Source organism: Aphis gossypii, chromosome 3 (assembly GCF_020184175.1).
Source record: "Aphis gossypii isolate Hap1 chromosome 3, ASM2018417v2, whole genome shotgun sequence".
Lineage (NCBI taxonomy): Eukaryota > Metazoa > Arthropoda > Insecta > Hemiptera > Aphididae > Aphis > Aphis gossypii.
Genome location: NC_065532.1, coordinates 20460654 through 20476547, shown reverse-complemented (window position 1 = coordinate 20476547; position 15894 = coordinate 20460654). Strand labels below are relative to the sequence as shown.

At 32.0% G+C, this 15894-nt stretch overlaps 1 protein-coding gene across 2 annotated transcripts in view; it reads right to left on the bottom strand.

The window, feature by feature from the left end:
- Positions 1 to 2782: 2782 nt before the first annotated feature.
- Positions 2783 to 15894, bottom strand: part of LOC114119884 (uncharacterized) — a 141108-nt gene continuing 127996 nt past the window's right edge. For both annotated transcript variants that reach the window (XM_027981610.2, XM_027981609.2), the window contains exons 9-13: positions 14279 to 14346; positions 10223 to 10303; positions 6090 to 6323; positions 5216 to 5437; positions 2783 to 4266 (exon numbers count right to left, since the gene is read on the bottom strand). In XM_027981610.2, the coding sequence (XP_027837411.1) occupies positions 4169 to 4266; positions 5216 to 5437; positions 6090 to 6323; positions 10223 to 10303; positions 14279 to 14346 (703 nt within the window). In that variant the 3' untranslated portion in view covers positions 2783 to 4168. The remainder of the gene's footprint in view (positions 4267 to 5215; positions 5438 to 6089; positions 6324 to 10222; positions 10304 to 14278; positions 14347 to 15894) is intronic.

Below are 15894 nucleotides of genomic sequence, written 5' to 3'. Positions count from 1 at the left end.
CACGGCCGGATTAAGGTTTTTGCCGTCCATAGGCTAAAATAAATTTACCACCTAATTTACATAGGTAAAATTTGCCACCTTTGGCTTAAGCAGTTTAGCCTATACAGCCTAACCGGTAATTATACGGCCTTGTATTACATGTTTATTATTTATGTGATATTTGATTTTACACGATGATTGAGGATTTGAATTCGTATATAAATAATGTTGTACGTCTCTCTGCGACATTGCAACCAATTATTTTATTGCTCCTTTAAACCGGTTCATTTTCTAATTTATTGTTACTTTTTAATTTATATGTTTAAGTACTAAGTAATTTCATAACGTAAGGTTGAAGGAAAGTGTACAAGAATCAGTCGACAATAAGTATGTTGACAGAAGGCTGAAAAACAGACAGGCAGATTTTGAAGAATTGTTTGATGTTGAGTCTAGATAGGTACTGCACAGAAATCGGGATAGGTCGTGTCAATCATCGTAGTGAAATGCTTATCTATCAATGATTAACGCAAACAAACGACGATTTGATTAATTTCAATATTATAGCACTTGGGAAATATTTATACAAAATAATAATATGCTTAATAACAACTATATTATTTTTATAATGATTAATATTAAGAAATACTATTATATTATTTTATGTAATAATTACTGTAAATTTAGTTTATTACATAAGCATTAATCGTATCATTGTCTAGCGTTTAAGTAGCAAGCCATCGTTCTAAGATATACCCTGTGATCTCGTTCTGTTCGTTGTAATGAGCTTAATAACTACCTACTTATTATTATATTTTCAATTCGTTCCTAATTAGCAGTACCTACCTACATTTTTTGGGGAGTCGTGGTTTCATCGTCAAGTGCATAACAACCTTTAACCTGGATGATGGTATTTTCGGTTTCTTTTTGAATTTGTTTTATATTTTCTAGAAACATTAAAATATTAGACTGATGAGTTAATAGCACTTTTACCAGTTTCGAATGAAAACTTTACAACGTTGTTGGTTTTCTGTCTTTGGCTTACTACGCAAATTCATATAGGTACATTCTACATTTATAGAGGGATTTTAGGAACAGCTTGTCTCTTATCGCGTGCAGATCGTTTACAAATATATGTTGATTTAATGTAAGTTGCAAGCACAACAACGCTTTAAATTTTCATCCAAGTTATTCATTAATTTATCGAACATTTTTTGCAAGTTCTTTAATGGTATGAATAGTATAAAGACATCAGCTCTAATTAATTATTCCTTATAATTGGCTGATAATGGTTCATATACTCCTCTTTTAAGTTATGGTTTAGGTTTCATCATCTGACGCCATAAAGATTACGGCTAAACGCGAGTTTAGTGATGGGAAATCTCCGACTGCGACTGATTTCGTAAGATAATATTGTAAATGTTTGAAATATTAATCAACAGTGCCGTAACTACCCTTCGTGACGCCCTTGCCGAATTTTATTTTGTCGCTTATTTTTGTTTTATTTCATAAGTACCTATCTATAATTTTTATATAAATATAAATAATAATATATCATTTTTACGTGTTAATCAAAATACTGCCATATTTTTTAAACAATCGAATCTTAAAACCTTAATCTTAAGTTACAAATTTTTATTTAACTCAAATGCGCCCTTGGCAAGCGCTCATGTCGCCAATCTTTAGTTATGGCACTGTTAATCAATGATTGTTTTATTAATTTTTTTTTTTTTTTTGTAAGCATACCTGCATACTTAAATTAATTTGGTTGATAGTCTTTTTTTACGCACTTTTTTTTTTGTTTATTATCTGGGATAAAAAAAATAGGCGGTTTTATTTTAGATGGAATTGAAATTTTTTTTTCCTTTTCGAATTTTGGAAAGTATAGAAATGTGCAAATTTACCGAAAAAATGTATAAGTATACAGAATGTTAGCTCGACAGTGGTACCTTATGTTATGTGTATGGTAATTCATATCGTTGAATTTTATAATAACTATCATTGTTTTACAATGTTTCGATTCTGTTGAAAAGTGTGTAAATCTACAAATATTGGACATGCCTACTCGGCTTTTTCGGAAATTATACTATACATACATAGAATAAAATTATATATATGTTATTAAATCATTTATATTAGTCGAACCACTACTCACGTAGGTATGTACTTATAGGGTATGTATAGTAAATAATATAATATTGAATTGGTCGCGATTAAATTGAATTGTCACGTTCTTTTCCACAATTCAGCCCCCACGACAATATAACACGGTTGTCGAAAAAAAACTTTTAGTTTAAAAATTCGTGTAAATCCAAAAAACACGGTCATTCATTTTTTTTTTTTTTTTTTTTTTAGTTGTACGGCGCCGCCCGTAGGGGATTCGAAAAACGCCAGTGGCATAACATTATGGTTTGCAGTCGGGTCGGAAAATTCGGACCAACGAATACTATCCCCTGGGACGACATCACTATATATTATATAGCTACGGTTGGAATGAAATGATTAGACATTTAGTATATTATTATTAGGTCTGCGAGTGAAAAAAATCAAAAAATCCAAGCAGCTAGTAATAGTAATGTAAATCGACGAACAGTTAAGGTTTTTGTACCAATAGGATAGATATAGACGAATGTGAAAATATTATAACGGATTAACGTAGAGGGATATATTATTAGGAAGCTTCAATATAATAAAATTGGGATATTGAATAATAATTTTCGCATAATATGACACCATTTTTATTTGGCCCTTTATAGTTTTTTTTTATACATCAATTTAAATTACCGAACAAAAAAAAAAAAAAAAATGATAATAATAATAATATATTTACTAACATTATAATATTTAAAATTAATAAAATGAACAATAATTTATTTAATAAAAAATAAAGCTATACACATTAAGATAGTCGTGTACTTTTATTATTATTTTTTTTTTTTTATTATTTATATATAACATTTTTTTCTTTAAATATAGGCAATAATAACGAACATTCAAAAATAATTATCATACGGAGCGAGTCGAATGTTCCCAAATACAAAAAATAATAATAAAATGTTAACAAACGATAAAATAAGTTAATCACTGTATCGGTCCAATATCGTTCCAGACGATCAAAGCACGCAGCGTGCGACTCGCTCGGTAAAATAAAAATAAAAACTTATCAGCTGCGGGTGACGAAGAAAAGTGAATCAGGACAATTATGATATGTCCTTACCACATTTTATCACATGGAACACGTACAATATATATATATATATATATTGTGTATGTATATATAAAGCATCTTCTTCTCGTATTATATGTATACGTATACAATAATATTTCGTTAAAAAGGTAAGAATAATTATGTCTAAAGAAAAAATAAACAAACATATAGGACCTGCACGAATACATAGAATCGATTTTGTACACATTCAGCGCTAAAATTAAAATCTTAATATAGTATAATAAAAAAGATAATTTGGTAAGCAGGCGTGTGTGGTATATGTGAGTCGAATTACACGGACACGGATTTGTTCTCGTATTACAATTCGATAATAATAATAATAATAATAATAAAAATTTTACAATTTCCGATATTTACAATTGTTAAAAAATAAAAAATAATTATTAATATAACCATCATGGTATATATAATAATATTATAATTATTCCTAGCAAACGTACGCGGATTCGCATACGGTATTAATATATATAAACATCGAAACTAACGCAAACGACTCTGCACCATCGATTAAAAAACAAATTTACAAGTATGATAATAATAATAATAATAATAATAATAATAATAATAACATAACATAATAGAGATAGAGATTAATAATGAAATAAAAAAAAAAAAAACACAAAGAAAGAGGGAGAAATAGAAGAATGGCTTTGGGGGTAACATCAAAATAATGATATCAATAATAATAGTTAAAAATACGATCACAATAAAGTCGGTTCAATAATAATTATAAAAAAAATGTAAATAATTAAATAAATAAAAGCGATCCCTAACACCTATATAATAATAATAATAATAATAATAATAATAATATGTATACATGGGGGGACCGCCCGATTATTAATATATTTTATTTTTTTTTTTTTAGCGACGTGGTCTTAGTTTTCTTTTAAATTTTGGCGCAAGCCTCCTCTAAATGTCTAGCGGCCGGCCGGCCGACGCGACTGCTGACGACGACGATGATCACCGGCGGTTGATTATGGCGGCTAGCAGGGCTGCAAATAAGACTAAGACTGGTAGGCCGGTTACGATAGCGCTGCTAGACTCTGAGCTGCACAGGCCTAAAAATTCAAAAAAAAATTCTTTATTGTTGCGTAAGTACCTAAATGTGTATAATCGTAGAATGTCACAAAGAATATTAATTAAAACCAATTCCGGTCGGTCGGAAATATAAACCATTCAAACGGGCTCGAACGCACATATACAAACAATGTGTCCACTTAAATCACGAGCATCCGGCAAACGTCATCACCACCACCCGACGTTTCTGGTCGTCGATTGTTTTGTTTCCGAATCTCCGAACCGATTATTTTTTTGTTTTCTCTCGTATACAAATCTCCTCCCCTCCTCAAACACACACACGTGTACCTTTGACCAACCGTCACTGTACGTTTCCGACGTATAAAGGTATAAATAATACATTCACACAGCGTCCACTTCAACACTTCAGTCTTCAACAATATTATTGTTATTACCGTTCCAGAACGTTTTTAGTTTTGCCATTAACACCCACCAGTTCACAGAATATAATAAATTATAATAATATTATGTAATCGAAATTTTGTATGGGAGTTCCGAAGCCCGAACGACGGTCGTCTCTGGAATACGATGGGGACAGATAAATCGTATAACTATACCACAATATTAAATTATAAATTGGAACACAGAGTTCCATATAATACTACCAAAATTGTATGAACACGTCGTAGACTAGGTATATACTCGTATTTTTAGATTTTACTTCCACAATTAATATGAATTGATATACATATTTGTGGTTAAAATTTAAATACGTATTATTTTAGAATATAATAGGCGTGTAGGTATATTTTTACTTAAAAAACATTGTTTTTTAATAACGTTGTGATAAGACTCGAGAAAATCACTCCCGCTTTCAAACCATTGCGTCCTTCCATCATTACATAAAACGATACTGAATTTGTGTTAATTTAAAATAAAATCAGAATTTTCTTGAAACAAAAACCTCGGACGTTTACGATATAATCATACCTTGGTGCGTTATATTAAACGCCCAGTGAAGCCGACCCAGTGGGTGTGGATGGCACGATTCCATCACAGAAGCGATGTGCAACATTTGCTGAGCCATTCCGTTCACTTGCGACATGATGAAACAGTATCGTCTGGAATTCGTAGCCGATCGTCCCTGTGGCGTGGATATCACGTAGTTGACGCCGGTAATTTCGTTCTTCCAGTGTCCATAGCACGTGTACGCTGTAAAATAAAAAAAAACCAAGACGTGCAGTAGTTTGGTGTGTTAAAAAATAATATATACGCGCAAATGTATCTGTTCGTATATTTTATACACACGCAACACGAAACACGACAATAATCGGATTTTTGTTTTTTGTAGGTACCTATAATATACATGTATATGTTTAATATGAGCATAAGAGATACGTGCGTGTTCGTTATACGAGTGGTTACGTTGTTGATGGTAAATTCAGCGTGGGGGGGGATAGTAGGATGTAAATTGCAGGTCACAATAAAATAATTCCATGCCTATATCTTGTTTTTAAAAGCATAAATAAGCTACGGCACGCGAGTCCAACGTGAATATCAATAAATAATATAAATTCAGGATTATTGAAATCGATATAGATATATAATATTATACTATTATAGCTATGCGATCTACCTATAATACTTCTATATAATAATTGTATACAAGAACGCCGCCATATATTACGTATTATTGTAACGTGACTAACGTGTAGGCGAATTTGTTGATTTGGTGTGAAAGAGGGGAAGGGAGGTGAGAAAGTGAGACCGCCAGGGGTCCAAAGATCGAACACGATAACCGCGGTCGGCTGCGGGGGCAATATACGAGGTACACGGTTCGACTTCCGGTCGTTTGTTCGCTTACCGGCTACGGTCTTGGTACCACACTCGGACTGGAATTCCATGGTGTCCGGTGCATTGCATCCGATGGTCAGGTACTGTTTGCCGGGTGGGTTGCACGGGATCGATGGTTTGTCTTGGTTGTTTTCGCTTCCGGGCCGGCTGGCGGCCAGCGCTTTGCCCACGTCTTCGGCGTTCAGTCCGCCGCTGATCTCGTAACGGCCGAGGAACGGGCACTCGCGACCTCTGGGCGAAGGAGCTGCAAAGAAAACTGTGTATTATTATCGGTAGTCTGCAGTCATATTAAATTCGTGATAAATAGTAATATTATTATGTTTGGCGTAATTATTATTACTGACGCGCACAGGATTTGCGAGAGTCGGATTGTGTGAGCGCGGGCGTGCGTGTGCGTCGATTGTACGGTAACAGAACGCGACGACGATATAGGTACCTTGGTACATCATGTATTCTCTAGCCACTCTGCCATACGCGTATGTATGTATGTGTGTGTGTGTGTGTGTGTGTGTGTGTGTGTGTGTGTCCGTATATAGACAATAACCACGGTATAAATGTATTATATATATATATATATATATTATATACGAGGGCGGAAGAGGAGAGGAGAGACTTTTGCGGCCAAGCGTAATGTTCCGGAATGGCGGAAACTTTGGAACAGACTGCGTGCGTTATTGCACATGTCGACCATATAATCCATTGGGCTGTTTGTGGCCGACACACTAAGTGGAGATAGATAATAATAATATTATTATTGAAAAGTTTTAATGAGACCACTGTTTTTATTGTTTGTGCCGTTTTGGCGATATACTAGAATACACATACACACACACACACACACACACACATACAGCTTCATCCCCTCACCCATCAAACACATTTCGAACTCTTATAAATAATTTATATTATGTTGATGTATAATATGTATATATAATGTATAAGTCACCGCCGATTGGGGAGGAACCGACATCTTGGTAGTCTCGCAATACAACGCTGGTTTTATATCGCTGCTTTCTTGATTGTATACGGAATATTATAAAAACAACAAATGGACTAGAAGATCGCGGCGACGACGAGTACGAGTAACAGTAGGAGGAGGAGGAGACAGAAATCGTCATTTCTCTGTACATTGTATAATATAATATTCTTTATACGGCGCGTATTACCATATCAGACACTTATTATATACGTCCGGGGCGGCACGAGTCATCGTTTTCTCGGTGAAAAATTCTAAGTTCGTTTTACACAGTGCCATCGTGACTTCCGATGACAATAAAGAAGTTCCAAACGTCCGTTTCAATGATTTTATATTCCAATGTATTAAGTGGAGTATTTTTTTGTTTAGCTATAGTTTATAAATTGTAAGTTGTAAATTCGTAGTTCGTTGTTTTAAAATAGTTTTCATTTTATTATAAAACCAATTAAAAATGAAATGTATAAAAAATAACAAAAGGATATTAATATAGTAGATTTTTTTTTTATACATTATAATCAATTTATATGAGTGAAAATAAAATGTTTTATCTAGATAATTAAATATACGGACAAAGAAAAATATGGGAATAAATTAATTTTATAAATAAGGATCATCTGTTTTTTTTCGAAAAAATTTATTTACGAGATTATAGTTATAGGTATAGTTATTATTACTTTTTTTTTGTATATAAATTTTTATATATTAACAAATGTTGGTATTAACCCCGTGCAGGTTTATATTTGATTCATGGCCGTAGCTTTTATGAATTACTATACTATATTTTAAAACTATCGTCAGTTACTTGTCAGACGTAAAAAATAACAACAATACAAAGCAGTTTTATTAAAAAATAAATTGAAGTCAATTTGTTTGAATCTTTTGTTTAATTCAACGTTTTAATAATATATAGAGTAACAAAAAAAAAAAAAGAAATGATTAATTATGTCATTTAACACGCCCATAATAAGACGAAACATCAGAATTATTTTTGATGCATATTTTTCACCGAGATATTTAATATTACGAATCCCTGCTGTGGTTTTGAGCGGAATTATGTAACACGTGCACTCTATTGTTCCGAGAACATTGTTAAAATAATCACGCAGTATCGAAAATTGGAGCGGGATTACTATATATTATGTAGTATTACAAAATTAAAACCGGTCGTATATATGAAACAAAAATCTATGGTACGACCTACGGTACAGTAAGAAAATTGCATTTCGCGAGGATATGGAAATGTATATTATATTCATAAACATGTACCGTGTAAATTAACTCCGATTTTAATTAAAATACAATTGTATATTTATGTAGTGCGTAGTCTTTCTACTTCGGACGGACCCGGCTGCAGTGTGTTTCGGAATAGTGGTCAACGTTAAATTTGAAAACGATATAAACACATTGCGCTGTACACTATATATAATTATATACGTAATATGTTTAATATTATAAATATATATATGTACAAATGGTAGCCCCCGAAAGTAGTACTTAATGTGTTTTCCATTATATACCTTCTGCTAATTGTTTTATAGGCCACTCGGGATGAATTTGTTACTGCGAAAACTTGGGGCGTACGTCATTTTCAGAATCGGCGAACAACTTTTATTCGTAACATTTCCGCCGAAAGGGACTAGGGGTAAAATTGAAATTATTTACCTTAAAATATATTTTTAAGCCGTTTCAGAGTTTAATATTGCCTTGCAATCACATCGTGCGTTTTCCCATAACTACGGCGACGTTCGGTTTCGTCACTTCCGTGTTATACATTATCACGCACCGTCAGTGCCAACGGTCATGTTTCAACCACAATACTATTCGGTAATTTAATGCCGTTCTTTATGCCACGAAGTAAGGAAATATACAAAATATAAAACAGGTATCTCGTATCCATGTTGTTTGCGAAAACCGAGTAGCGATTTGCGTACAATAAATATTATACATATTATCTGAGATAATGTCATTAAAAAAAAAAAAATTGTAATTGTAATAATTATGCATATTTCATAAACATATTATACTATAAACTATTGTTAGGCACGTATAATACGCATATCTATTGACTATTGTATAGTCTTAAAAATATTTTTTTTAATGAACTCGGAATAAATACGGTAGCATACAGACATATACGTACCTGGTAAATCACATAAACCATAAAAAGATATAAAAATATAACCTCGAATTTATATGGTAAAATTTATCGATGATTCAATTACTTTAGAATCATAATATATTTTCATGACGCATAAACAAAACGCGAGAGTTGATAATAAATATATACATAGGGAAAAGTGATTATATATGTTCATAAATTTAAGGACAAAATGAAAAACGCCCCACTGCTGTGTGTAATAATATAGTTGAATAATAATAAATGTTTTAGGGAAAATTTTAAATTTATTGAAAAAAAAAACGTTGCATACTAACGGGGGAGGGTACAGGAGGCTGACAAAGAGGCGGAGTGGGCGGTATTTTTTGGGGGGCAATTTCGTCTCCGAAAGTAATAATAGTTATAATAAAAAAAAAAGGAGGAAAAAGTGAAAAATTAGCCGTTGAAAAATAAAAACATGAAACTTTTTCAATCATAAAGTGATTGAACGCAATGGAATCTCGCGGTATAAACTTTTACGTAAATATGAAGATTAATGGTTTGGGGATTTCTCGTCTTCTCCTGGATTTTTTTCCATTCTCCTTATTTCTACACACACACACTTCTATATTATATAATATCATATTATATATGTGCGCGATATAAATGCCTAGTATAAATAAAATAAATGATCCTGTCGGTGGAAACCGCGAATGGCCGGAAAAGGCGGTGCACGTATGGTGGGGTAGGGAAGGGAAGGGGTGGATATACGCGTCTATATACGCCTAATATATATAGTACCAATTTACGGACGGCGACGGGACGCCGCCGGTTCATCGTAAGACGACAATTTTCCGCCGCGTCACTGGGTCTCGCGGGCCATTAGTGTCCCGACTTCTTAGAGCGTTGACGGTAACGAGATGTGACGACGTGACGTTCGGGCGGCCCGGCGAGATGATGGAGACGACGGCCACAGCGCCGCGGACGCCCCAGACGCGACACGTCGCATTGGGGGGGGGGGGGGGGAGTGGCAAAAGAATAAAATGGAAAAGAAAAAGACACTGGTACTTACGAACTAACGTGCTGTACGTCAACTGCTGCGAGTGGAAGTTGTCTGGCCGACAAGCGTCGTCTGCATTCTCCATCGGGTTTTCTGTATAAAAAAAATAAAACAAATTAAACAAAATGAAAAAAAATAAATACAAACAAACGAATAAATAAAACAAATTTACATCGTATTTCAGCGAGCGCTGCGAAAAAAATAAAATAAAACGAAATGAAATGGACGTCAAAATTATAAACACTTTGAAATACGAATTAGCATTACAGAGTGGAATAATGATTTTTTCATTTTATTCTTGTCGTCAAACTTTTACTGACCGATTAAATTCTGAATGGTTTTAAATAACAGGAATTCGTCCGGATTGCACTTTTGTGATTAGGATTTTAAATAAACGTCGATCATTGTAGATTTTTAAAGAAAAAAAGAAAAGAATTGTCAAACCGTTTGATTTTGTACGAAACCGAATGGTCACGTTTTTAGCTTTGAAGTATACATCCGGACGGTTATTTCGTTTTAATCGAAAACGATCTCGAACAGAATTAAAATAATTGTTGTTCGTAATGTTTTTCATTAAATTTGAAAGCGTTTTATGACTTTTGTATCTAAAAACCTTTTTATTTTATTTTTTTTTAACCTGTGTTAAAATTATAAATGCTAAACATAAATAAAATGTATGTTTTATGTTATTGTGTTTTTAAACGATGTATAAATAATATTAGTATGAGAGAATATGTATTATAATTTTATGCATTATAATACATATATTTTTAACGATTTGTCCCTAAACGACAAAGCATAAACACCGGATAGCCACTCCCACTATTACATTTCACCCACGGATATAACTTTTTATTTAACCTTTATATATTCCCGTGACAGTACCTACCACTGGTATAGGTTAAAACTATGATAAAGGACCAATAACGAAGATGTTTGTATATTATGTTCATTGATATGCAAATAACATTATTGCCATTTATTCATCACTTTTCTCTGTTATCTTAGAGATGATTTAGAGTAACGCGTAAAAAATGTAAATAAGAAGAAACATTTGTTTATTTATTATTTTCAACTGCAACCTCGCGCTATTAAAAAACATCGTTTTATCAGTGAGTATAAATTTAGAGAACACGAAGAAATGTACGAGAGATTTTGTTTGTGTAATTCTGTCTAAAAGATAATTGATATTAAGAGAGCATCATACACAATGATAAAACTTTAAATTACGTTTTTAAAATGAAATAAATAAAAACATCGAGAACGTGGCCAATTGCTAAATTTTTTTTAAGTACACTTTTAAACGTTATGTATTCTTTATGAGAAAATAACATTTAAAATGCCGTGAGCTTACAGGTACATAATTAAAAAAAGGTTTAATTAATGAAAGTTTAATTTTTTTCTGTAGTTAATAATAAATAGCATGTTATATATATTCACATAAAAATGTGCAATCAAATATGAAACATTCCTATTCAATGTATTTTTCTTTAATTTTAAATCACTTAAAAATAAATAAATAAAAACAGCATAGCTGTTACTACTTTATTATTATTATTATTTAGTTATTAACTTATAATGAAATATTTAAATGAAAATATTATGATAAACTCAAACGTATTATGTTAGTATAATATTTTGTCACAGCGTCGAGGGTCTATTGTAATTAAGTGGGTTATAATGTAAAATATGAATATAATTAACGTGATTGTAGTTCGGCTTTCCGTTTCATGAATATTATTAGTAAATATTAAATATCTTGTTGTTATCATTGAAATCAGTTCATCGTTAGTATAGGGCAAAAACCAATTGGATGATCGTACATTTAATCATATAATAATATATATTGTGTACAAATTACAAACGCAATACAAGCCGTAAGATCAATCGATAGTGTCCATTCGATGCCGAAGCAGAATTATGTTCAATAAAACCGTTTTTGGCATAATATTATGTATAGCCTGATATTTATACACTCAGAAGTGGTTTGGTTTACCTCGGAAGAGCAGACCATGTAATTACAGAATTATAACGTTTAGTCGCATTAATGATACGGTACGGTAAATTTCAGTAGCAACTGCGATTAATGTTATCGTATCTAATCTCTGGGCGTTTTATTTGTGAGTTCGCGCCATCCAAGAAGCCAGCAATGAATTATTATAATTTGTTGGATTGAGTTATTTTTTCGAATATTGAACAACAATACAAAGTAAACGAGAAAAGTACCAATTAAACGCCTAATACGTTGCATTAATAATAGCTGTTCGTAATATCATTTCGATGCTATATACTTAATATTATTATACGGTTTGTACGTCTTAAATTTAGACGCGTACATGACAAGAAGTGCGCGTAAAGGAAATTACGATAGACTATACCCATTCCGGATGGTGTAAGACGAATGGCTTCCCCAGATAATAGGACCATTACGGTAAACTCCGGTCTAGCGGAAATGTTCCTCTAAACAGAGGAAGTTTGTTATGGAAAGGTGTTCGAAAGACACGGTAATATCATAAAGCTGCGATTGAGTAGATGCAGTTCAAACACGTAACGACTACACCATCTTTATGTTTTGTGGTGTGGGAGGGAGTGGTCGGAGGGGTGCAAATGCAAGAGATGAGATATTATATTCCGCTGACGAATTTCCGGTACGTTATCAGTATATTGGCTGAGGCTGAGTGGAAGACAGTCTAGTCGAACGGTCAGTCGGCAAAAATAAAATATAATAGTAGCAATATAATAATATAATATATTGCAGAAAATATAATATGACTATATAGCTAGGGGAACAATGGCACCGTCGTCATGGTTCGACTAACGGCCAAGTGTGTGTATAGTCGTTAACGCCCAAATGTGAGGGATACAAATTTGAAAACATGCACGTTTCAGCCCTTTTCGTAGTACACCATATCGAAATATATTTATGTCCTCCCAGTGAAATCGCTTAGAAAACGTTATGTCAGACACTTCGCGCGTATGAATATATATGAGCCGTCTCAGTATATCCGCCTCGAAGGCGGTTACTTGGCAGTGGCGCAATATTTTTCATTTTGGTCCTATCTCAGCAAATCCGACACGTTACCATAGAAATTTGAGGATTTTATATTAAATATGTTCACCCTTCCTCGCTTACAAAATATTTTCATTTTACTGTGACATATTAAAAATAACAAAACCTTAATATTATTTTACCGATAAAAATGTTGACATTAAAAAATAACGTTAAGCTTATTTTTAGTTTTAGAATAGTTGCAAATTCACAGAACTTGTAAATTTGTTTTCTTTTTTGTTAACATAAATACCTAACTATAATATTATCTTTAGTTATGTCAAATATCAAAGAAAAACAAAAGTTAATACGAATACCTGTAGCCTGTAGGTTCACGGAATTTAATTTGTTTCATGTAAAGAAATTGATTAATAAACGATTTATACATTTATTAACTTTTAAAAATGAAAGCGTTTGATGTTTAAATACAAAATAGTTTAAATTAAATAAGCATTCACAGTTATATACATTATACTTATTTATGTTGTACGTATATAATATATATTGTTTTATTAGGATTACGAGTTTTGGTTATTTAGAAATCTTGCAGGAGAACTAGATAATTAAATAAATTTATTATAACATGGCCATGCGTATTTTTTAATACTTTAAACTACAATAGATTTGTGGGTTTTATAGCTTCAAACAACTTCTATTTTTCATCGTAGTCATCTCTCTTAGGAGAATGGGAAAAATAAGTTTGTATGTCTTACAATATCAACGCCTAAGTGAAAAGTTTGCAAAATGCACACTATTCATTTCGATGGATAGCAAACTTTCATAAGCGTAAGTTAGCATTACGATTTTATTGTGACAAGTTCACAGCCCAAATTTGACGTAAAACATTTTAATTTCGTTCGTGAGTTTGTCAGCCTATTTTGTCATAATATTGGTCTGACACCTGTCGGTTCCCATTAAAACTACTTATACGCTTGTTTTGGAAACTTTTAGCGAAGTTTTTAGCATACATTTATGTTTGACTGTTAGTTATGTGTGACACTTAAGTTGCATATACGTACCACTCTCTTGGACCTCAACAACTTGGCTGTCACGGCGATAAAACCCCATACACGCATATCCGCTTTGGCTGCAAAATAAAATGTACCATTAAATAAACTACTAAAATAAACGACTATTAAAAAATCATTTAATTAATTGTTAAAATTTTAATGACCCGAATGAGTAAGTAATTATTATTTTCAGTAATTAAAAAAAGTACGAAAAATGGAAATTATTTGAATAATATGAAATAAATAATAAAACATTAAACATAAGACAACAACATTAGTAATAGGCATTTTTGAAACATTGCTGTTGAAATTAACTTTGTATTTGGGGGGGGGGAAGAATGGACCAATTCCATTAATGTAACTTTTCAAAACTGGTTGTCTTTATAAAATTATAAAAATATATTATTAACATCATGATAATCAAGTCTAAAAATAGAATTTTTATTTTAAGGTCCCAGTCTACAAGCATTTTTAAAAATGATTTAAATCTGACTTAGTCATGGACTTGGGTCATAATACATAAATCAAAATTAATATTTGGACTTGGTTCTTTATATTGTTTCCCAATATCTTTTTAAATATCTTAATTATTAATTAAAATAAAGATAGCTAAAAAGACATACACCAAAATTTAAAATAAGAAAAGAACATAATCTTAATTTTGATAAAAATGGACTTGGCCCCTTCTGCCTCTCAGGTACATAAGTGTTATAGTTTTATAATATTGTAGACACTTTATATGTTTATAATCATAAATACCATTGTATATAATTAATATCATGTTGATGATTTACTGTGTTTTGATAAATATTTTACTATAAATAAATACATACGAGAGTAGATTTTTACAGTTTTGTGATCGGTTAAATTATGTAAGCCATACAATAAAGGAATGTGTATAACATCAACAATGTTAACTTTTAACCAATAGTTCGTATATTGTTCGAATATAATAATTTAACTAGGCAAACCATAAACACGGTTGGTCATCATTTTGATTTGTATACTGTACTCGTTGCACTAGCTAGAATATACATTATACATACGGTCTTATTATTTTATGTTTTGAAATTGATGTAAACAGTAATGCTTTTGCTATGTATACTCGTACAAGTCACATACTGCCTGGCGGCACATAGTCGGGGCAGGATATGTATATAGATAACGTATCTTCGCATACATTCGATCGTTAATTATATTGACGGCAACCATTAGAAAATAACGAACATTCTCGCTTATGTGAAATTTAAACTTCACACTACAATATTGCACTTGCTTTTTTATCGTGAAGTCACTATTTATTAATAATCCTCCTTCCAGTGAAATTTTACTTATGATGTAGACTTTGTCAGAAATAATAATAAAAAAAAGAAGGAAATAAAAATGTTGGTTTTAATTTGCCAGCTTTGAATACCCTTTTACCCTTCTTTTTACTTTATGACCGTGCATGAGACTAAGAATTGGAAAAAAATAAAGACGGGGTTGATTACTTATACGAACCACGCCGACACGGATGAATGTACTCGAGAGTGTTTTTCGTAAGAATGTGTATACAAACATACTTACTCACATATAAATACACACACATACACACTTGCATATGTTTACATATATATATATATATA